The following is a 24,145-nucleotide window of genomic DNA, read 5'->3' on the forward strand; positions in this document are numbered from 1 at the left end:
TGCTGATAACCGTGGGGTGAAGGGGTGACAGGCACAGCCTGGTGCTGGGGCTCTGGGCATGCTGCCACCCGTGCCCATGGCAAAGAGGGAACAGCCCCAGAACAGTGCTCCCAACACCAAAATAGGGCTTTGGGCACCCAGAACTACCCATCAGCCACTTCAAGGGGACTTCTGTCCCCACATTCCAGCACAAAACAGGGTCACCACATCCCCACTGCTCAGCCCCACGATGCCAGTGGAGCCAGACAAGAGCAGGGAACTCTTCCAGGCAAAGCCGACTACTCACCCGCTTAGCACTAATTAGGGCTTGTCTTAATTAAATCCTGCTAACCATGAACAACCCCAAGGCCAGAATTAACTGCTTTACCTGGGATGGCCTCTGGCTGCTCACGAGGGACTGCTGGTGTGGTAGGAATGAGCCAGCTGGACACAGCGAGGCAGGAGCTGTCTGTGGTTGGGAAGAGCCCCTGGAGACCTTCCCAGGGCACAGCACCATTCCCCAGGGAATTCTGACCCAGCCAGGTGCTAGAGCCACATTCCCAAGGGTGGGAGCAGGGGGATTAGCCTTCCCACCACCTTTTGTGCTGCTCGTGTCTTTAACAGGATTAGGAGCTGTAATTCTGTAAGAGGTTTAATCACAGAACACCCCGGGGAGCAGAGGGGCTCCGGCCAGGGCTGGGCAGGCAGTGACCCCACTTGATGGTGGAGAGGCCCAGGAGTCCATTGGGACACCCAGTCAGGGCTGCTGACAGCCCTTCCCTGCTCCCCAGGCACCTCTGGACAGCTCAGTGCCAGCAGTGGAGGTCCTGCCAAGGGAAACAACCACAGCCAGGCAGCCCAAGCTGTGCAGCCTGGAGAAGAGAAGGCTCCAGGGAGATCTTAGAGCACCTTCCTGTGCCCAAAGGGGCTCCAGGAGAGCTGGAGAGGGACTTGGGACAAAGGATGAAGTGACAGGACACAGGGAATGGCTTCCCACTGTCAGAGGGCAGGGATGGATGGGATATTGGGAAGGAATTGTTCCCTGGGAGGGAGGTGCCCAGAGGAGCTGTGGCTGCCCCTGGATCCCTGGCAGTGTCCAAGGCCAGGCTGGACAGGGCTTGGAGCAGCCTGGGACAGTGGAAGGTGTCCCTGCCATGGCAGAGAGTGGCACTGCATGGGCTTTAAGGTCCTTCCAACCCAAACCATTCCAGAATTCTATGCCCCCAGAGCAACTTGTCACACTTTCACAGCACTGGCACCTGCAGGGAATTGTCTTTCCTCCCTTCCCAGTACTCATAAAGCAATTAAAATTTGACTTTCACAAGCTCACCACTAAGAAACATCTCCCACCAGCTCTCTGTACCTGGAAACAAACTCCTGCAAAGTTTTAGTGTGAAAAGAGAGACAGAGCCAAGAAAATCCAGCTCCACGTCTGGACATGGTCTGAATGTGCACAGCAATGGAACCAAAACATTCAGGAGTCCAGGCAAAATGGAATGAAATTAAATTACAATATGGATCTTGCCAGAAAGAATTATGTCAACGACTTGGGGTTCAGTTCCTTATTTATAGAGAGCTGTGGATCTGGAAAAACCCTCTACTGATTACAGGTTTAATTTTTAATCTCTCATATCCCAACCTGGAATCTCCCACCACCAGTGCCTGTAGCAACACCACAGCCAAAGGACTGGGAGACAGAAGCAGCTCAGAACAGACCTTCATTTCCACTCTGAGCTCTTTTCTAGTGCTGGGTACATCATTCCCCCTCACAGCCTCACTCCCCAAGGCTGGAGGGCAGGAATGACCAACACAGAAGTGATGCCCCATTGTCAGGGCTGTGAGCACTCAAGGAGTGGTGCTTTATGGGTTCAAAGGAGCTCTTTAAGAGCTCTTTCGGAAGTCAGGTGTACCTAGCTGGCAGCTGGCAGCCTTGGCCCTCTCCAGCCTGGGAATTCACACTGGAAGCCAGCAGCACCTTTGCTCCACGTGGTTCCATTCCCCACAAGCAATCCCACAGCTCCAGCACCTTCCACCCAGGCAGGAGCAGCCCCATGTCCAGGGGCTGGAACTCCCCCAGACCCACAGCACCACCTGAGGCACTTGCAGCTCCAGGATCCAACTCCTGGAGCTGATTTATCCATCCACACTGCACTGGGACAGCCCTGGATAAACAGCTGGGAAAGTGCAGAGCATCCCCTTCTCCACAACTCGCTCGGGTCTCGGGAATAAACAGAGAATCTCCAAAAAAAACCCCAAACCCAATATTGTTTTAAGGTTTCCTGTGCCACGACAAGCCCACGAGCCCGAGCAGGCTGGAGGAGCTCCAAGGATGGAGCAGAGGCACAGCAGAGGCTCTGTGCAGCTGCCAGGGCACACGCAGAAAGCCCCGGCAGTGCCAGAAGATTTTTAATTTATTCTAAACCATTTAATAGTTCTGCTATTGAACAGAACCATCGACAGCTGGCCGGGAGCCCACTCGTGAGCAGGGCTGGTTTTGAAGGAAAGCTGCTGGAAGCCATCCCTGAGAGCCGAGGGGGTTGGGGAGAGCTGCACTTCCAGCAGCTCCCATCGCATATCAGCTTCCCGAGCATTTCGAGGGAAAGTTTTTGATTACTCGAGGATGCAGAAGGGATCAGCACCGGCTGGACCACCCGCAGCATCCCATCACCACCCCGCAGCCGGGTCTGGGGGGAGCAGCAGGGAGCTGGGGGGTCCCGGGGTGACCCCGCTGTCCCCTCGCAGCACCGAGCATCCCTCGGGAGCGTGTGGCTCCGGGAACAAAGGCTCCTGGCAGGGCACGGCTCCTCCCGATGCTAATCTGCCGCTCGCCTCCCGGCCGCTTTGTGTTTCACTAAAAATACCGCGGCGGAGGAAGTTCGTGCCGCGGGGTGGATGCTCTCCTCCCCGGGAGGAGCTTCCTGCGCTGCCCCGGCACCAAAATAGCCCCCAGGCCAGCTCCTCCGCTGCCCAGCAGGGCCAGGCGGGCTGGAGCCGGGGGAGAATCAGCCCCCTGCCCTGCCCCACAGCCCATCCCGAGTTTTTGGGGATGGGACACAGCCAAAACCCCGCACGAAAAGAAGGACTTTTCATCCAAAGCCCTTCCCGCAGCACGGGGAGGATGCGGGACCAGGCTGGGGAGCTGAGGCTCACCCTGCCAAGCACCACACGGGTTTCTTCACCTCACACCCCCGGGGGGAATGTCCCATATAGAAAGGGAGTGTTTGCAGCAGGGTTTGGCTCAGATCCCTGCCAGCACCTCCTCCGATGCCCAGGGCACGCCGCTCATCCCAGCCAGAGCTGGAGCTCCATAAATCCAACCGCAGGCAGCACTGCCAGCCCCGAACTCACACCAAAACCAACAGCAGCCAGAAGGGAACGGGGTCACTGCCAAGGGACAGGCAGACAGGGCTGTGTGGGGCTGGGGCTGCCCTGCTCCCAGCACGGGGATCTGCAAGGTTTGGGGATGTGGAGCCTCCTGGCCTCGGCAGCAGCCCAAACTCAAAAATCATCACAAAATCCTGAATGGTGTGGATTGGAAGGATCTCCATCTCATTCCACCCCAGCCATGGCAGGGACACCTTCCACTACCCCAGGCTGCTCCAAGCCCCGTCCAGCCTGCCCTTGGACACTGCCAGGGCTGAGGATTTGCATCTCCAGCCTCCCCTCCCGAGGTGCCGAGCTGGAGCAGCTCCCGAGCCCAGCCCAGCCGGGTGACACGCGATGCCACAGCCCGGCGACATCAATAATGCAGCGGGGTCAGCGCCGGCTGTCCCACAGCTCCGCCCAGCTCCTGCCGCTGCTTTGGGACTGAAGCACTGATCCCAAAAGAGAGGCATCCCTGTGCCACTCCGGGCTGAGCTCCCATGGAAAGCAGACCCTTCACGGCCACAGCAGTGCCCACGGCGAAGATTTTGGGGGGAGCAGAGGCTCTCCAGCCCCGCAGGCATCTTTCCCTTCTTTATCCATCCCATCCCATCTCCTCAGCCAGCACAGCCCTGGTTCCCCAGGCAGCTCCACACTAAGGGTTTCACAGATGGCTTTGCAAAGGGTTTGTTTTTCAGCAGAGGCACGCAGAGCTCCCAGGCTGACCCAGACGGGCTCAATCACAGCTTCCCTTCAGCTCTGCCCTCTCACACCCGCAGCATCCCCAAAAATAGCTGCTGTGGAAGGGCAGGGAATGCTCCAGGACAGCCACAGCTCCCTGGCTCTGTGCCTGAGGGTTTCCCCAAACCTCTGCCTGCCCAGCAGGAGCATCACCCAGGCTGTGCCAGGCTGAGCTTTGCCATCTCTCCCATCCTTCCCATCACCCTCTCCCGCAGATCCAAGCTTGCCACGGGCAGTGGGAGATGCTGCAGGGAAGTGCTTTAATTCAAACCATCCACTTATTTACTTTTTTTTTAAATTGCATAATTGCTGCAGACATTTCTGCTCATGTTTGGTTTTATTACATCTTTGTGGTTATTCTACAAGCCCTAAATTTTGGGCCTCAACTGAGCTGGCAAAGTGCTCCAAAAACATCTGTCCTGAGTTACTCCCCTTGCAGCACTGTGGCAGAAGACATCACAACACCAGGGATTAGTTTGCAACAGAGAGAAGTTCTTACTCCTGACCCAAAGAGAAAGGTAAATATTTACTGCCTCGAGGTCAGCACTGATCCCAAATGACTGAGGGTCCCAACAGGCCATCGTCCTTCAGACAGCAGCACATCTGTCCCCAGACACGCAGGAGGCTCAGGAGCTGCCACAACCCCCGTGTCACCCCAGGGACACCACCCTGCTGCTTCCAGCTCCTGCCAGCACCAATCCTAAGGTGACACATCCAGCCCGAGCAGGGGACAATCAACAACCAGCCACTAATTCCCCCCCATTTAAACTCCCAGACTCCAGAATCCAGCAGCTACAAGATGTGGGTTTGTTCTCCAAAGTTCTCAAGACTTTGGAGCAGTTTATCCTTCACAAGGGCTGCAGAGGTCCCTTTGCACAGCCACCCCCTGCAGTCCCGTGAGCAGAGAGAGAAGGAAGGCAATTGCATCACCCCAGCTCCTCTCTGGCTTTGCTGTTGCTCTTGTTTCTCCTACAAACACACCTGGAGAAAGCAGCAAATCCCAAGGACAGCCCTAAGGCCATAATGGGGTCCCAGTGCCCAGTGGGATGGGACAGCAGAGCCACAGCCCCTGCAAAGGTGCTGCCAGCCCTGGGCCAGGACACCTGCCCACCATGGGCACATCTGGAAGGGCCAGCAGCACCCAGATGAGGCCCTGGCAGCCCTGCAGCTCACCTGCCTTTCACACACCACCAGCCCAGGCATTTAATGCCAGCCAGCCCAGCCCAAAGGCACCTTTGCCATTAAAGCAGCTCTCAGCAAGCTCCCAGAGCAGCCCCTGCCATGCTGGGACCCCTCAGCCCCACCTCTGAACCTGCCAGGGGTGCTGCAGCCTGCCAGGGCAGAGCCAGAGCCCTGGGAATGCAGGAGACAGGCTGGTGGCACCAGAACCTGCTGGTGACAGGGGTATGGAGGACACAGAGCCTGCCAGGGGACAGAGAGTGGGGTGGGCAGCGAGGGGCAAACCCTCCAGCCCAGCAGACATGGGAATGGGCACAGTTCTGTGCCACCACAGCCACCCAGGGCACGAGTCCTCACCGTGCTGGGGACAGCAGAGTTGTGACAGCCACAGCTGCTGGCTGCCAGCCCTGCCGGGCAGGATTTTAAATACATGCTGAATTATTCATGGCAGCCCCGAGGTTCCTGGAGCACGAGGTCCCTGCTGGGGTGACCTCCCCACCCATGGCAGCACTCTGGGGGTGTCACCCCTCTTGGGAAATAAACCTGGGACAGCATGGAGCACCCTCCCTGCTCCACCACGAACACCAGCTTTCCCTCCCAGTTTTGTTTCAGTCTCTTCAGGCTGCCCTGAACAACCCCGGCCTCAAATCCAGGAAAACTCCAGCCTTTATATAAACAAATGCTGCTCACAAAAATGCAGCTCCCTGAGAGCAGCCTGGAGCATCAGCCCTGGTTCCCACAGGGGCAGGTTGGGGCCACAGGTCTGCAGGGGGGAGGGAGGGAGCTGCCTTTTCTCCTTCACTAACACCTCCAGGGAAGCTCAAAACAACAAAAATCTGGCTGGGGACAAATGTCTGAGTGTATCACAGCCCCACTGCAGTGGCAGGAATCTCCCAAAAACCACCCACACTCTGGAGCTGCACATTCCAGTGCCTGGGATCTGCTGGGTTAGGGTCAGGCTGGAGCTGCCCCATGGAAGGACACGGTGCTGGGGGCTGAGCAGGGCAGAAATGGGGGTCCAACACCCCTTATCCACCATGCCCAGCTCTTTGGGAGCCAGCAGGAAGGACACACCGCCCAGAGCAAGAGCCTGGAGCAGATTTTATCACCTTCAATCAAGCAGCTCTGCAAGGCACAGGAGCAGCATGCAGGTCCTGCTGCTCTGGTCACCCCTGACCTCACCCCAGAGTCACACACAGCTCTGTCACCCTGAGGTGACCTTGGCCAGCAGAGCTGGCAGTGCCCAGCTCTCCCAGAGCTGCCGAGGCAGGAGCAAACCAGCTGCTGGCCCAACGTGCTCAGCTGCCCATCCAGCAGGAATCACCCTGCAAACAGCTCCCTTTGTCCAGCCCAGACATCAACCCCTTCTCCAGCACAGTGAGCACCGAGTGCCCAGGAAAAGCACCCAGCAAACCCCAACCCCTCCGAGGGGAGCTCTCTCCTCTCCTCCCCTCCCAGCCCTGCTCTGCTCTCCCTGTCCCACCCTCTCCTCGGAGGAGCCAAAGCCCAAAGGCCGGAAAGGACCGTGCTGTTCCCCGGCCTGACTTCCCGTCAGCACACACTGCTGGATCCCGACCAGCTCACGGAACAGCTCAGGCACCAGAGGAAATGCCCTGCTGGGAAAGCCACCCCAGCCACCCTCTCCTGGGGAATGGCTCCTCTCCCAGCGGTGCTCCAACCCCCGGGGCAAACACAGCCATCATCATCCTCACACGGACCATCCAACCGCTTCAAATCAGGCAAGAAATAAAGAACAATAAAACACTGCCTCCAAGATCGCCCCTGCCAGCCCCAGGCGAGGAGGATCCTCCTCTGCAAGATTCCAAACGGCTCCAGAGGGAAGGACCAGAGGTGACAGCCCCTAATCCTTGCAGGGCTGCTCCTGCTTCACACCAGCATCACCCTTCATCTGCACGGGGGGATTTCTGTGTGAGAGGCTCCCGAGGACACGAGCCATGGGGATGTCCTCCTGGCAGCCCAGTGGCCACTTCTTGGTCAGCTCTGGTCTGAGGGGACAGGGACCGACCTGGCACTGCAGCTCCTGCAGAGCCCCCAGGGAGGAGGAGGAAGGTGAGGAGGAGGAGGAGGGGGAAGCTCACAGCAGCTCCGTGCTGGAGGAGCCTGTTGAGCAGCACTGCTCATGCCCAGCAGCACAGGAGTGGCAACAGGGACAGGCGGGGACAGATGGCTGTGGAGCAGCGCTGGAGCACCCAGCTCGGCCACACAACAGCCACACAGCTCCTGCCACACTCCCACCTGGAGCAGGGCAGCCCCGGAGCCAGCCCTGCTATCAGCCCAGCACAAGCCTGCGCCGTCTCCGCCAGCCCCGGCAGCCATGGAAACTGGACGTTTTCCACCCTGAATTCCTTTCCTTTTGGAAAGGAGTTTACCAATAAAAGGCACTTAGTGCCGAATCACAGCCCAGACCCAGGCCACTTAAAAAGAGCCAATTTCCTTCCTATTTCAGCAAAAAGCTGCGAACACGCTCGCCCCAGATGTTCCCTCCCTCCTGCAAATAATGGAGGGAGAGAAGCTCATTCATGAGCTCCAGCTTGGCCACGTCTGCTCTGAGCAGCCTGTCCTGGGAGACAGGCTGGGATCCAGGCTGGGACACCGACCTTGGCTGGGGCACGGCAGGGGAGGGAATGCACAACTCCCAACAGCCAGCACTGCCCGGAGGGAGACATTCCCAAGGGCACCTTGGGACACAGCGGGGTCCCCGAGCTGCCAGTCACACTCAGACCGTTTTTCTCCGATGGGACAAGAGGAAGGAGATCTCAGGGGGTCACACCCGCTCCCCACAGCCTCACCTTCCTGCTGCCGTGCGAGGAGAAGCTGTGGGAATGCCTCTGCAGGTTGCCCCCGCCCAGGTCCAGCTGTGGCTTCCAGAGCTCGCCGTTGTCGCTGGCCTTGGCGGGGCCGGCCGAGCCCAGCAGGATGCCGTTGTGCACCATGTCCTCGGTGCAGGTGAGCCGCAGGCTGCACAGGTACTCGTCTGTCTCCTTGTCCACCACCAGCAAGCGTGTCTCTGTCTCCACGGCCTTGATGCGCTGCACGACCTGCGGGTGACAGGGACAGCTCAGCGGGATGCTGGGGGGTGGCAGGAGCTGCACACAAGGGCTGTCAGCTCCCCCACAATGCTGCAGCTTCGCTCTGGGTGAAGGTTTGCTGGTCATTCCAGCAGCTCTGCCCAGATCACCCACCCTGCTCAGCCAGGATCTTCCACAGAGGCTGTCACTGCCCCACGAGCATCAGCAACCCTCTGCCTGGCACTGTCCCCACCAAGCAAACCTCCTCATTTCCTCCATCCAGGGTATCTTTCTAGTCCCATAACCAGGGCAGGGTGTGAGCTGAGGGGCACAGGAAGGCTCCAAGCACCCCTGTGGGCAGCTGGGGGCTGGGCTGTCCCCCACCACAGCATTGTGCAGGCTACAGGCAGATTTGGGAAAGAAACAGCTCAATCCATGCATCCATGCCCAGTCTGTGCTGGGGACCAGTGGAGATACAAGCAGCCAGTGCTGGGAGAGGGAGATGGGCCCATCCCTGCCAGGATCGAGCTCCAGGGGACAGTGCTGAATGGGGACATTGTCCTGCTGCTGCCCAGCTCCTTCGCAGAGATCAGTGACTGGCAGAGGCTCCGACAGACGCTCACAGCACGGAGAGCCAGGAGGAGCTGATCCTGCAGCCAGGCAGGGGGTAAATCCCACCAGGGTGGGCTGGGATGGAAATGGAAAATCCAGAACATCCACACAGAAACCACCTCCAGACTCACTGCTGGCAGCCACTGAGGGCACCTCCTCCCTGCACAGGCTTCATCCCGAGGAGGAGGAGGGCTGGCATCGCTGGCAGTGCTGCTCAGCCACCATCCCCAGCCACGGGGTGGCCCTGAACACCCCAGCCGTGCTGGGCACCCCCAAAAGCAGCCCTGGGCTCCTCGCAGGGCTCCTGCTCTCATCTAGGTCACAGTGGCCAGACACGCCAAGGTTAGAGCGACAAACGAGCCTAATGCGCAATTAACCAGCGTTTATTTACTCCCTGCAAGCTGCACTCAAGGTCAGCAGAGCCGGTATCTGCAAACAAGAAAAAAAAACCAGCCCACAAGAAATTTACAGGCTGCAGACAAGGCTGCTTGTGCTGAACTAACTCATCCACTGCAGCGACCCTGGGGCTCCCACCCTGAGCAGCCCGGAGGGTGCTGATCCATCAGGCCCAGAGCATCCATCTGCTCCCGTTCAGATCCCTTTACATGTGACACCAGCCCGTGCTGCTGACACCGGCAGTGCCACCTCTCCCAGAGGGGACCTGGCTGCAGCAGCCAGTGTGCGGCACAGGGATGCAGATGGGGAACGTGCTGCTCCTGCAGTGATGTCCCCAAACCCTGCAGGTGCTCCAGGCAGCACAGGGAATCGCAGGGGTCCCACAATTGGCAGCAAAACGCAGAGGGACAGCAGAAGGGTGCAAAGGCAGTGTGGAGTGGTGACAGACTCACCCCACTGCTGAGGTCCCCAACAGCCACAGCGAGAGCAGTTATGGAGCAAAGTGCTGGGGACTGAGGCAGGCAGGGATGGAGAGCGGCACAGAGCACCCCACGGCCCCCTCCCCGTGAGCAGGATGAGCAGAAGGGGCTGTGAGGGGCAGCAGGGCTCCCTGGGGACACCGCAGAGAGGTGGCAGGCAAAGCAGCAGCCCCTGGCGCGCTCCTGCCCGGCGCCATACCCGCTTCCGAGCCATGCTCCCAGCCTCGAGTCCTCCTGGCTTCTGGAGACAATGCAGTGTCTCCCGCACATCTGGGACCTTCTCAGCACCCGACCCAGCCCCATGATTTCCGCAGCTCCACCCAAACAGACTTTCACCCCCGGTGAGAGCAGCGCCAGCCCGGCAGAGCCGGCCGGGGCCCTTCCACCCTTGCCAAACAAGAGCCGCCCAGGAAGGGACTCACGGTGCCACCAGGAGCAGCTCCCGGAGAGGTGTCTCTGCCTTGCTCCATGCTGCCAGCGACCAGGAGGCTTTCCCTGCTGCGGGCACAGCAGGAGGACAGGCACTGTGGCTCTGCCCAGCTCCAAGGAAGCCAGGAGCCAGGATGCAGCTCTGCATCCGAGACATGAAACGCCCCGAGAACACGTTCTGCCTTCGCTCCTTGGGCAAGGCCAGGGAAAAAAACAGAGAACAAAGGCAAAAATGCTGCCAGCTTCAGCTGGAAGCACAGTTACACCCAAACAGCAAGGCCTTGTTTGCTGTGGGCTCCATCCCGATGCACATGGAGAAGTGTTACTTATTCAAGGCTGGGCAAGGAGCAGCACGAGGAGAGCCAAGGTGAGGTGGCTGCTCAAAGCCATGGGCGTGTGACCCACCAGGACATTGCCCTTCCCATGGCCCATCGGTGCTGGGTAGCTCTAGGGGGAAGGAAGAGGTTCTTGTGGTACTGAGGCAGGAAAAAGGGTGATCCCAGAGCAGGCAGGGCTGCTCCTGCTGCCACCACTTGCACGCTCATCGATCCCAGTGCCATGGCAGCACCGAGTTCCTTGACACCCTGGATGGGACACCCTGTTCCAATCACTGCTCTCCAGCAGGCAGCGAGTGCCAGCGCCCCATCCTGCCGCCAGCAGCGAAAAAAAACAAATGGAAGAAAGAGAAATTTCCCCCTCCCATTTCGGTTGACCTCGTGGGAAGCCCCAGCACGTTTCAAAGACACAGCTGGCTCTGCTATCGCCTGTCCCCAGCAGCCCAGCTCCAGCAGGGAGCTCTGGTGGCTTCCAAGGCACCACAGGAACACAGCGCTCCTTCCTGCCCAGCCAGATCAAAGATGGGGATCCTCCTTCAAGGGGTTTGAAATCGCACTCAGGACAAACATCAACTTTCACACAGCTGGCTCAGATCTTCAAAACAAGCTCAGTGAGGCACGGAACCCCACCAGGCTCACCGGGAGGAGTCCACAAGGCTTTAGTGGAGCCACCTGGGAGGCTCAGCCTCACCTTCAGCACTGCAACATCCACACCTGGGGGTGAGGCCTGGGAACCCACAGCCCCCCAAAACTCTGGGGGTGGAGGCACATCCCAGCTCTGCCCCCACGCAGCGCTGGCAGCGGGGCTGACCAGATGTTTTAATTTACTGAAACACTAAATCCTGCAGAGCCCCATGAGCCACGAGGCAAATTGTGCCCCTGCCAGGCTCCGAGTGTCCAGCAGGACTGGAGCAGCTTGAACCTCATTGCTTGTTTTTCTTCTCCTCGCTTTTTTTTTTTTTTAATGCATTTCTTGGGTTTTTTCAGACTAAATCGTTTGACAAATACGAGTTTCAGTTTTACAAGCAGAAAATGCCACAGCCTGAAACAGCTTCTGTTGGCGAGCAGAGAAACAGCTTCCTCGGAGCTCCCCAGTCACAGCCGCGGTCAGAGAGAGCCACGACTCCCCTCCAAGCCCTATCGCCGTCTGGCCAGCCCAACTGCTGAACATCTGCACGGCTTTATCTGGAGATTTCAAGGCATCTTCCTACACTCCGGGCTGCACAAGCAGGCGCAGCTCGCCCAAAGCAGCCAAGAAAACCCACAGCAGAGCCGGAAATAAAGCCCGGGTCTCCCCATTCCTTTCCACCACAGATTGCATAACGCGGCAGAGCCCTGCCCAGCCCCACACACCTTCTGCTTTGCCACCTTGACATTTGCCATTCCGACACCCCGTGCCCGGCAGCGAGACCCCGAACAGGGCAGGGAGTCCCGGGGTACCCTCAGCCCATCTGCAGCCCATTCGGGGGGCACCAACCCCACCCCGCGCCCCCAAACGCCGCCCAGGCCGGGGATGCTCCAGCGGGGATTTTTGGAGTGAAACCCCCGCTCTGCTCGGCCGCAGGGAGGCTGGAGCTGGACACCACCACGGTCAGCCCGGGGCGCGCCGTGCCTGTCCCCGCTGTCCCCAGCCCCGCGGCCGCACCTGGTGATGAGTCTCCTGCTCCACGTTGAGCCCGTTCACCTCCACGACGCGATCCCCGGCGCGCAGCCCCGCCGCCTCGGCGGGCGAGCCGGGCTCCACTTTGCGGATGAACTGGCCGCTCTTGCCCTTCTCGCCGTGCAGGTGGAAGCCGTAGCCGCTCTCCCCCTTGAGCATTCGGCACAGCCGCGGCTTCAGCTGGTCCTTGGCCATGGCCGGCGGTGAGCGGCGGCGGCGGGAGGCTGGGCGGCGCGGGGCGCTTTTATGGGCGGCCCGGGGCGGGAGCGGAGGGGCGGGCCGGGAGCGGGACCGGGGCCGGCAGCGGGGCTGGCAGCGGGGCTGCGAGCGGGGCTGCGGCTGCGGGCGGCGGCGGGAGCGGGGCGGCGGCGGGGCAGGGGGCCGGGGCCGGGGCCGGGGCGGTGCGCAGCTCGGCCATGCTGCGGCTGCCCCGCGGCACCGGGAGCGCGGCGGGCGGGGACGGCGGCGGGACGGGAGGGGACGGGGCGGAGCTGCGGAGAGGGACGGGGCGGGCGTGGCGACACCGGCATCGGCACCGGGAACCGGCACCGGGACTGGCATCGCCACCGGCTCCAGCATCGGCATCGGCACCGGGAACCGGCACCGGCATCGGCACCAGAATCAGCACCGGGACCAGCATCGACACCGACACCGGCAGCTGATGGAGCCCCGGGGCCAAAACCCTTCCAGCAGCAGCCATCCGGTTGGATCCCTGTGGCACAGGGTGCCCAGAGGAGCTGTGGCTGCCCCTGGATCCCTGAAGTGTCCAAGGCCACCCTTGGCCACCCTTGCAGCAGCATGGGACAGTGGAAGGTGTCCCTGCCCGTGGTACAGAGTGGCACTGGATGGGCTTTGAGGTCTCTTCCATCCCAAACCATTGCAGGATTCCATGGCTCCTGGTGTGGAAAGTCTCCTGCTCCATCCCAGCTGACCCTGGCAGAGGCCATGCGGGTTTCACCTGGACTCTGTTTAATCAAACACAGAGATCCTCATCTTCACCTTTTTGCATTCCTCATCTTCATTTCCTTGAAGTCTTTGACGAGGAGGACATGACCCAGGGCAGCTGTCACAGTGATGGCACTGAGTGTCACATTCCTTTATCACAGGTTCCCAGGCCTTCCTCTGCAGTGTTCCTCCTTTCCTACCAGATTTTACAGTACTGAAGCAAACACAGCAGCCAGCTGGGGGCTGGAAATAAAAGCCTCCAAAAATTAATATTGATTTACTTTCGACATGTAGTTTGCTAAAAAAAACCCTCCTTCCACTGCCTTCGCACATAAAGTCACTCTTAAACTCCCTTGAACCAAAAAGATGCGTGGAGAGCACATCCTGGAAAATCACAGCATTATTTCTCCCTGTCAGTTCTCCCCACCTCATTCCCTGCAGGCACCAGGAGGATGGGATGTCCCACCAAAGCAGGATGTTTGAGTTCCACCAGTGACCATGCTTTGGCCCCACCAAGGCTCCTCCAGAAGCGCCGAGCTCAGCACAACATCCTGGGTGACACGAGAGGAGAGCTGAGAAACCCACAGATCATTTTATTTTCTGTACAACACAAGTGCTCCCTGGAGCCTCTTTGTGGACTCCTGAAGCTTTTTATCGGCCTAGAGGAGTGCGAATAATTGATTTTTCCACTCACTGGCTAAACCAAAAAAACTGGAGGGAGGGGGGGGAGGAGGAGAAGGAATTGTTTCAAGTTTATTTGAACCAAAAAGTTTTTCTTTTGATTCAGAGCAGTAAAAACACGGTGGGTAGGAAATCTTTCGGGTGGTCAGAGCGAGTATTTTAACCCTTTTGGATGTCTTTTTAAAAGCATTGGGAGCATGCAAATTTAAAAAAAAAAAAAACACCAGTTGTTTGATTTTTTTTTTAATGCTCTTTTTAAGCACAAGCATTTTCTCAAGCGTAACCTGGGTTTATTGATTTTTTTCGCCTCCAAGAGGCATTTTTTCCCTCCAAAAATCCATCTATTTATTGTAGAGAACACAGGGAACTTAGTAGAGCTCTGACTCAGCACTGGATCTTTGCCTGAGCACCTTGTGAGGCTGAAATGGGACACTTATTTCGTGATCCCTCTACTTTGTGGCACACAGCTCTGGGCTATCCTGCCTGTCCTGGGACACCCAGCTTGGTGCCTCCTTTGGCACAGCCACAGCTCACAGGAAAATGCTGCATTTTTTCACTGCAGCTGATGGAGAAAGAGCTGCAAAGAACATGAAAACACGTTGTGAAAAGGTGCATCCTCACCAGGCACAAAATCCCTTTGGTTCTTCCCATCCTGCTTTTTCCCATCCCTCCCAAGTCTCATTGAAAAAAAAAAAAAAAATGCAAGAGCACAGAGAGCTTCCTGCACCCTGGAATGACAGAGCCTTGGGTAAATCCAGCAGATCCTGCTCAGGCAGAATTTTTCCATTCAAATTTCCGCGTGTTTTGATTTGGGCAGATATTTAAGCCTGGATTGTGCCTGCCTGGGAGCACAGGCAGTCCAGGGACCTGTGAGCTCACTGGTTGGAAGGGTTTGGAGCTCTTTTTTTGGTCAACATCTGCTTCCAATTGCCTCCCTGCACTGGGTTGAGCAGTGGCAGAGAATTCCACCTGCATCCTGCCCCGATGGCTTTGGGCATGATCCCTGCAGCTCTGAGCCAAAATACAGGTGCTGGGAAGACTTTGCCAGCTATGGAAATCAGAGTCACCCTGCAGGCTCCCCGGCAGGTGCAAGTGGGGATTTTGGGAGCCACAAAGTCCATCTTGGTTCAGAAGCTGGGAGATGCTCAGCTGGTCTGAGGTTGCTCAGCCTGGAAGGGTGAGGAGCTCTTGGAGGAGGAGGAGGATGGCTGATGATGGAGTCGCTGGGCTGTGGCAGAATTTCCAAAGCAGTGTGAGGTTTTCCCCAAGCCTTTGGGTCTCTCCTGCTGTAGGACACACATTTCTAAGATGCCAAGAGCCCATGTCTCACTCGTGGCTCCACGCTGGGTGGCTTTGGGCAGAGCTGTGTCCTCGTTGTGTCCCACTCAGCCCATCCCTCTCCCGGGGTGTTGGTCACTCCCTTGAGCTCATCCTGCCCAGCTTTGCTGGGTGAGGAACGACCTGGGTGCTCCTTGTTTCCTGACACTCCAGTTCCTTCCCAGCCCTGCGAGCAGCTGGCAGGGTGATGCTCTTCCTCCCGCTCAGCCTCCTCCTCCTCCTCAGCAGTACTGCTGTTTATCCACATCCCATTCCACACCCAGCCTTCCACCCCGGAGCTGGGGCTCACTGCTGGGCACAGGGGGGTTTGGGGGTTCACTTCCCAGGGGGGTTTGGGCACCCAGCACCTTCTGCTGGGTGTGGTGGGAGCTCTGCCTGAGCTCAGGGATGCAGCTGGTGGTGGATGATCCCTGCAGAGCTGTTGCCACTGCGGTAATTAGCCCTAACTGGGAATAATATAATGAAATTATAATAATTAATGAAATTAATTATTATCATTTCGTTATATTATTTATTGTAATAATTAATGAAATTATAATAATTAATGAAAAAATTATATAAATAATTAGATAATTAAAAAATTATATAATATAATGAAAGCTTGGGCTTTCCCACTGGCTCGGATGCTCTGTGCTCACTCCTCCCTTGTTTCACCATCCCTCAGCGTGGGGCTGTTGGGCCTGCCTGATCCCAGGGGATGATTTCAAAGGGGATGATTTATTTGTGCTGCCGGGGGAACCAGGAATGAGAGGAGAGCTCATAACAAACACCATCTCATTTTCCCTCCGAGCCTCTGTGTGTGGCACTATTGAGCTGTAAACATTTCCCAGGTTAGATTGATGGGGATGGAAGGAGAACTGATCATTAGGAGGATTAATTACAGGTTTGGCGGGTTGTGAAAGTCCAGAAAGTTCAGCTATGCTGCCGAGAGCTGGGAGATCTGTCTTGCACAAGCTGGCAGGTCCTTTATGAGCTGCAGGAGGTGGCAGAGCTGTGGCAGCTGAGCTGAAGGGGCTGGTGCTGCTGGGTGGGTGCTGGGTGGGTGTGGAGCTGGCCACAGTCCCAGCCAGGCTGGCCACACCTGAGGATTCCAGGTGACAATTCCAGGGGTGCTGCTCCCACACCCTGCTCTGCACCCACGGTGTCCCCGTGGGAGTGACACCAGCTGTCCCTGCCAGGCTGAGCAACACCTTTCTGTGGAAGAGCTGGGATGTCTGTGCTGCCTGCAGGAAAACCCTGTGGATACTGCAGCTGGAGAGGAGGTTGGTGCTGGCACAGCTCAGTGCCTGGGCTGGTGCTGCTGATGGTGTCACCATGCCTGCCACAGCAGGGACACAGATGTGACAGCAGCACTGGGGCTCTCTGTCCCTGAGAGCACTCATCCTCAGCAGCATCCATCCGCAGGGGCAACCAGTCCTGGGAGCATCCATCCCCACCAGTACCACCTGCTGCTGGTGGCACAGGTCCCCTCCCTCCCAGTGGCACAGGTCCCCTTCTTCCCGGTGGCACATGTCCCCTCCGCTCTTGGTGGCACAGATCACCTCTGCTCCCAGTGGCACATGTCCCCTCTGTTCCTTGTGGCACATGTCCCCTGTGTTCCTGGTGGCACAGGTCACCTCTGCTCCTGGTGGCACATGTCCCCATCGCTCTTGGTGGCACAGATCACCTCTGCTCCCAGTGGCACATGTCCCCTCTGTTCCTTGTGGCACATGTCCCCTGTGTTCCTGGTGGCACACGTCCCCTCTGCTCCTGGTGGCACATGTCCCCTCTGCTCCCAGTGCCACATGCCCACGGCAGCAGAGCTGCCCCAAATACAGCCCTGTGTACAGTCAACATGGGGGTGGCACCTCCAGGCTGGCAGGGCCTGGGGACACCTGAGGGACACTCGTGGAGCCCACAGGAGGGTCCTGAGCCAGTGTTTCCACTTAGGCTCCCCAGAACAGCCCCAGGCTGCTCGGCTGGGGACATCCATGGCAGAGTCTCCATTGCCACCTCATCTGCACACTGGACACCTTGGAGACAGAGGTACTGCCACCTCCTGATCCCTGCAGCTCCTAGGCCTTTTCTCCAGTGTCCATCAGTTGTCTGGCTGGTGTCAGTGGGGAGGTGTGGACAGGAGGGGATGGCAGGGATGGGATCCATCCCAGCACCACGTCTGCAGCCCAGGGCTCCCCACAGGGACATCTGGGGCCACTGCAAGGACCATCCAGGACGCCCAGCTCTGCCCAAGGGATTTCCATCCACAGCCAGAGATGTGCTCAGTCCTGGCCTGCATCCCTGAGGAGCAGCTTCCGAGCAGAGCCGACGATGGAGGAAATTCCTCGGGGAGTTTTCTTCCTCCTGGTACCCGCAGGAGCCATTGTGTGCCCAGGCCAGCCCGGGGTGAGCTCACAGCAGCTCCAGCCGGTTCCTGTCCCTTCCCAAGCCCTTCCCAAAGCCCCCACCGGCTGCTGCTGCTCCCCTGGGAGAGGCCAGGGAACCGGGAAGGAAAGGGAGCTGCCCCGGCTCGGGGTGGGACGTCTTCCTGCCTGCCAGGGTCGCTGGGATTCACCCGCCTTTGGTCTGGAACAAACCTCATCCGCTGGCACGGCGGGCTGGGCGATGGCAGCACCGCCTGGGAAACCTCACAGCATCAGCCAGCTCCTCCTGGAGCTGCCCAGAGCCCAGGCAGCCCCTTGGGCATGGAGCTGGGACAGATCCAGCTCCAAACCCCACGTGTGCTCAGCGGGGACCTGAGCAGCCTCAGCTCTGGGCTGCCCAAATCCATACCTGGAGCAGTGAGACAGGAGAGAACCTGCAGCTTCCACCCCTTGCAGGACCTGTGGCCTTGGCTTGGGGCCACACAGGCAGAGGGACACCCGCGGGGGCTGCTGCCCACTCTGCAAGGGCACGGGGATGGGGACACGGTGACAGGGCTCATCCTCACTGCCGTGCCAGCTCCCAGCCCCTCCCGGCCCCTGGCATCGGTGTGACCACAGGAGGGCATGGCAAAGCCACCCGGGTGTCCCTGCAGTCCCTGCACTGCTGGCACCTCTTGTCCACCACTCCACAGCCCAGGGACAGGGTAGGAGGGAGGGGATGAACTGTCTCACCACTGCCTGGGGAGTTCTTATCTCCCCACATCTCCCAAAGCCCAAAGAGGTGCTGGAATTGCCCTCCTCGGGGCAGTTTTCCCTGCAAAGCTGCCCAGGGGGATCGGGGGGACACTGGGAATGTCCTGCTGCACCTCTGGGTCTGTCCATGCTCCTCTCAAACACTTTTGTCCCTCACTTTGCTCCCAGCTGCCAATCCCAGATGCTGGCATTCCTCCCCGCGGCTGCATTTCACTTTGGAGCATCCATGGGGCTCTCAACACTCTGTCCCCGTGGCCCAAGCGCTGGGATCTCCCTGGTCTGGGCACAAAACCCCCTGGAGCAAGGGGGATGTGGTGGGAAGAGCGTGGGGAATGTGGGATCTCCCCCAGGAACAGCCTTTGGAAAGGATCAGATTAACATCCATTAGGGATGGCTGGGTCCTGCCCTGAGGTGGGAGGGTAATTAAATGCCTTTTTAAGCTTCCTGCCATTTTCCTGTGCTCATTCACCCCCAGGGAAAGCCCAGATGTCTCCGGAGAGCTGGGAGCACAGATGAAATTATTTTACAGCCCCAGTGGGGAATCAGCTCATGCTCAACAGGGAAAATGATTTTCCAAGGTGAGGAGTGAAGGGTTTGTGGTTCACTGAGTGTCTCACAGGGTTCACTCCAGCAATTGTTAGGTTCAAGTGTTAGCTTCAGACAGATAAGAGTCTCTCATACCCTCATCCATCATCCTCCCATGCAACCTCCTGATCGAAGCTGAGCTTTACATGTTCTACCTCATTTTATCCCATTTTCTACCTCATTTTATCCCTTATTCTACCTCATTTTATCTCTTTTTCTACCTCATTTTATCCCTTCTTTTCCTGGAGAAGGGCAATCGGCCTCATGGCCACCCCAGGGGCTGATGGCTGCTGGTTTTTCCCTCCAGATCCCAACCAAAGGCACCACAAACCTTGGCAGGAGCAGGAGGTTCATCTAAGAGGGGTGGAAATGTTCCTTTTTTTTCAGATTTCCTGCAAAATCCACCAGCGGGTTAAAGCTCAGCAGTGGCAGACTCAACCCCCAAAACACCAGTTTTCCCTAAATCCCAGATCCCACCCACTCCAACACCCCTTCCCCCTGTGCTCCTGCCCAGCCCTGAGGCTTCTTCCTCTTCTAATGGGGATTGACATTTATTTCCATCGGTGGGAATACAGAGAAATTAAACCCTGAGCAGGCAAAACACAGCCAGAGCAGTGAGGGCTGGCAGAGCTTTTGTACAGCCCAGTTGAGGAAATATCCCGAAATTTTGTCATCTGAATTGGCACTTGGCCTGGCAGCAACTCCCCGACAGGCAGTAAAAGAGATTCACTGTAAAACTGCAGAAAAAAAAAATTGTGTCAAGGAGTTAAATCATGTCAGAAAAATCTGGGAGGCACCCAACAGCTGACATGTCTGCCCCATGCAGAGCCAGAGCAGGTTTTGCTCTTTAAAAAAATCCCACCAAGACCCCACGACAGCACCAGGGAGCCAAAAGTTTCCTTTGATCACATCTCATTTTAATGAGGGCAGGTTCCGAGGAAGCGAACAGTACATGTTTACATCAGATTGCAACCAAGCCGGTACAGAAATGTAAAAAAAAATCAACAAAAATAAACATCTCCCCTGTTTCTTTCTCCCCCAAGTTCATAGCGCGAGGCTGACCTGGAAACGAGATGAGTTTACCGCTGCGGCTGGGCAGCAGCCGTGAGAAATCGGATTTTTTTTGGGATGTCTTTGTCTGTGTGGTTTCGGAGAGGTCAGAGATGCGCCGAGGAGAGCCTTCCCTGCCGCCGGGTGAGCCATTCCCACCTGGGGCACTCGGTGAAGCGTCTCCAGCAGCTCCCTCAGCGGCTCAGAGCCAGGTCTTCAAGCGGGAAGAGCTGGAAGGAGAAGAGGATGGGTTATTTGGGAGCATCCAGCTCCAGCACCGCCTCCCTCCCCTCGCGGGACCCCATTTCCCCTCAGTGCAGTGTTCAAACCGCAGCTCCCTTCACAATTTTCGTCAAGTCTCCTCCTCCACAGGCTCAGATCTGACCTCCAGATTCCCTTTGTGTCACTGTGCACGCAGATAAACCCCACACAGACCCAAATATCGGGTTTGGATTTGTCCACAGGGCTCCCGGTGGGAATTTGGGTGGGAAATCACACGTGTGTCCCTGCAGTCCATGGGATGTGCACGGCCAGGCTGCAAGAGGCAACAGGACAGCACAGACTGACCTGTCCGGGCTTTCCCGAAATGATTCTAATCCCAGATTTCCTCCCAAAAAAAACGAAGTGGGGGAGGAATATAGCTACACGTTTCAGGGGCTGATCCAACGGCTGAAAGCCTCAGTGGATTTCAGCTGGATGTTTGCTCCGGCTTTACATAAGAGGAAAGAAATGTAAAGCCTGGAGTGAGCCCCGAGCCAGAGCCCCGAGGGGCAGGATAGGGGTGCTGGGAGGGGAACAGTGCTGGGAGCATCCCAGCATCACCAGGCTGCCAGGGAAACTCCTTGGATACCCCTTGGATACCCCACAGCCACCCCTCCGGCACGGGCGGCTCAGTCCCGCAGGTCTGTGATGCCCCAGATGCACAGAAATCCTACAATCCTGGGATGGTTTCGGTTGGAAGGAACCTTAAAGATCCTCCAGTTCCAACCTCTGCCACGGGCAGGACAACTTCCACCAGACCGGGCTGCTCCAAGCCCCGTCCAGCCTGACCTTGGGCACTTCATCCAGAATTTTTCCCTCCCTACAGGCAAACGCAGCCCCCCAAGCCCCCACTCACCTGCTGACACGGTGCACCCCAATTTCCTGATGAAACCCTGTTAGGCTCCCCGCACCCCATGCCCCGGTGACCCCCCAGCACCCCGGGAGCCGCACGGGGACCGCAGGGCTCCACATCCCGGGCACGATCGCACCCCTCGAGTATCCCGCAGCACCGCGGACCGACCGCGCCCCCGGAACCCCCGGGATCCCCCGGAACCCCCGGGATCCCCCCGGATCGCCCCGTCCCGTCGGGCCGCGCCTTACCTGAGGCTGGCGGGGCCCGGGCGGGGGTCTGGCGGGGGCCGGGCGGGGACCACCCCATCCCCATCCCCGCCGGAGCAGGCGCTGCAGGAGGCGGCCGGGGCCGGGCGGAGGGGCTGCAGCGGCGGCCGGGGGGCTCTCCCCGGCGGGGCGGTCCGGGGCCGGAGGGCTCTCCCCGGCGGGGGTCCCGGGCTGCCGGGGGGGCTCGGCCGGCAGCTCCCGCCGCCAGAGGTAAGGAGAGCGGCGGACCCCCATCAGCAGCCCCGAGGCGCGTCCCACCGTGTGGTACCGGGGGCTGGCGACGTGCTTGTACCAGGCGCCCGCCGGGGCGGCCGGCAGCATCAGCCCCAGCAGCACCAGAGCCCCCCAGGCGCCCCCCGACAGCTGTCCCCTCGCCATGGCGCAGGGCAGGCTGCGGGCAGGGCTGTGCCCGGCCCCGGGCGCCCCAGCGACGGCTGCCCCGAACCTGCGCCCCGCGGTTTATAGCGCCGTCGGGAGGGGCCCTGCGGCTCCGCCCCGGCAGCCCCCGGCCTCCCTCCCCCGGCAGCCTCCCCCCGGGATGCCGGCACCCTCCCCATGGCCCCCAGCATCCTCTGAGCATCCCTGAGCATCCCTGAGCATCCCTGAGCGTCTCCCCGCAACCCGCAGCATCCCGAGCATCCCCCTGTTGCCCTTGGCATCCTCCCCACGGCCCCGAGCATCCTCTGAGCATCCTTGAGCATCTCCCCGAAACCCAGAGCAACCCGAGCGTGCGTGAAAATCCTCCTCGAAGCCTTCAGCATCCTCCCCATGGCCTCGAGCATCCTCTGGGCTTCCCTCCGCAGCCTGGAGCATCCCAAGCATCCTTGAGCATCCTCCCCGTTCCCTGCTGTGAAGTGCTCCAGACCATTTGCGGTGGATTTGCCAGGCTGCTTCCCCTCCTCTTCTGCCACTCAGCTCTTCTTAAATGATAGATATGAATCTATTGCTGTCAATTTTGCCATTCCAGTCAGGTGATTTCTCCCCCCAGACTCCTTAATGAAACCAAGCAGGTCAAGTTTATGCTCATCAGAGAGCAATCCCAGTTCCTCCAGTTTATTAGGGAAGTTCTTGGTTTTTTATGCTGAGCTAGGACTAAATAATTTCTGGTTTTTTTTTTTTTCAGGTCACACAGTAACTTGAGTAATTTTAATCTCAGCATTTTAGAATCCTGGAATGGTTTGGAAAGGACCTTAAGGCTCATCTCATTCCACTCCCTGCCATGGCAGGGACACCTTCCACTGTCCCAGGTTACTCCAAGCCCTGTCCAGCCTGGCCTTGGACACTTCCAGGGATCCAGGGGCAGCCACAGCTCCTCTGGGCAGAGGTTGGTATTTCTCCCTGTTGATATTATTTTAACATGCTCCAAGGGAATCCAGCCAGGCTGATTTCCATCATTGGGATCCCCCAGTCCTCTACCATCCAGCCCCATCTTTTCCCACCCAACAAGCACAAATTCCCAGTGGAAATTTTCTCCATCAGGCCAGCCTGCAGTTGGTGGTGTTCTGTGACCCTCTGCTCTGGGGGATGTGTTTCCAGGCTCACACTGGGGACAGAACCATCCTAGGGAACCCTCAGAGTGTGGGATCTTAGCCAAGCAACACCCTCCTCCTGGAGGAACCAACCCCTTGGCCCAGCAGGGATCAGAGCATGTTGAGCTGGGGATGGAGGGAGGAGGAGGAGGAGAAAAGTCCAAAGCAGCAATATCAGCGTGGAGTCCCACAATTTTCCTCTTCTGAGAAGGCTGGGGGTGAGTGCACCTCCCAGCTGGCAAGATGGGGATCCAGCCTTTGGTGAGAGGATGCTGGAAGTTACGTCTGTGCAGAGCACAACTCGTTCCTGTAATGAACCATGGCTCGGGTTCTTGGAATTGCCCAGGTTTACAGTAAGGATGTGGCTGACTCCCGTCTCACTGCGAGCCAACCCCTGCTGGATGGGCTATTTTTGTCACCCCTTGAGTGCTCTGGACATTAGGAGAGCCTCAGCACTTTCAAGTTTAATAAAGCCATTAATGAATGGCACTGGTACAGCTCACCCCAGCCATCCTCGGGGTCACCCAGCACGGGACAAGTGCTGCTGGCTTTACCCACTCCAGAAAAAAGCCATTACACTCCCTCCTCCCCACGAGACATGGATCGATTTGGAAGCACCTGATGCTCCTCCTGGCTCCTTCCTGCGCCTGCCCCGTGCCCAAGAAACACAGATTTAGCAGCTCTTGTTTCACTGCAGCCACACTCCAATATGGGCTCAGCCTTCCCATTCAGGAGTGGAAGATTTTCTCCTTCCCGGAGAGCTGCCTGAAGCGCCTTTTATATGCATGGTTTTAGCGTGGCTTGGATAACTTGTCACCCTGATAAACTGTCCATGAACTGGGCTCTTTCCTCGCAGGAATTGTCCCTGCTGACAGCCAGAAATTCTGCCCTCAAGGCGCCGAGACCCCTCGGACCCAGCGCGGCTCCGGATCTCCAGCAGAGCGCACGTTTCCTCTCCCGAGTATTTTTAAATATCTTCCCAACGAAACAGCTGATAAGCAATTTGTCTTCTATTTATACTCGAAGTAAGTGAAGATAATTTTAGGATTCTTCTTCCCCTCGCAGAAGCCGATGCTCTGCAAATACCGTGGCACGTCAGCGGGCACATGGCAGTGCTGCTCTGACAGGGGCTTGTGCCAGGAACTCCCCCAGAGGAGCAAAATCCTGCTTATTTTGGGGAGAGAAAAGAACTTTTGAGCAAATCCTGGTTCCTGTGGAAGTGTTCTACAGACTCTCAGGAGTTTGAGATTTCAGCTTCTCGGGTTTTTTTTTATAAGCTGCAGGTTTTATTGACACCAGGCAGGGTCCAGCTGAACCCAAGC

At 58.0% G+C, this 24,145-nt stretch overlaps 2 protein-coding genes across 2 annotated transcripts in view; both read right to left on the minus strand.

The window, feature by feature from the left end:
- NHERF2 (NHERF family PDZ scaffold protein 2) overlaps window positions 1-12,498 on the minus strand; it is a 31,411-nt gene extending 18,913 nt beyond the window's left edge. The window contains exons 1-2 of the mRNA XM_085074327.1: window positions 12,188-12,498; window positions 8,073-8,321 (exon numbers count right to left, since the gene is read on the minus strand). Of these exons, the coding sequence (XP_084930453.1) occupies window positions 8,073-8,321; window positions 12,188-12,397 (459 nt within the window). The 5' untranslated portion in view covers window positions 12,398-12,498. The remainder of the gene's footprint in view (window positions 1-8,072; window positions 8,322-12,187) is intronic.
- A 7,261-nt stretch (window positions 12,499-19,759) lies between these two features.
- NPW (neuropeptide W) lies at window positions 19,760-21,748 on the minus strand. The gene is made up of 2 exons (XM_085075334.1): window positions 21,277-21,748; window positions 19,760-20,144 (listed from the first exon to the last, which is right to left on the minus strand). The coding sequence occupies exons 1-2, from the start codon at window positions 21,670-21,672 to the stop codon at window positions 20,109-20,111; spliced, it is 432 nt and encodes a 143-aa protein (XP_084931460.1). The 5' UTR covers window positions 21,673-21,748; the 3' UTR covers window positions 19,760-20,108.
- Between the last annotated feature and the right edge of the window lie 2,397 nt (window positions 21,749-24,145).

This window comes from Lichenostomus cassidix, chromosome 14 (genome assembly GCF_008360975.1).
Source record: "Lichenostomus cassidix isolate B80296 chromosome 14, HeHo_3.0, whole genome shotgun sequence".
NCBI lineage: Eukaryota > Metazoa > Chordata > Aves > Passeriformes > Meliphagidae > Lichenostomus > Lichenostomus cassidix.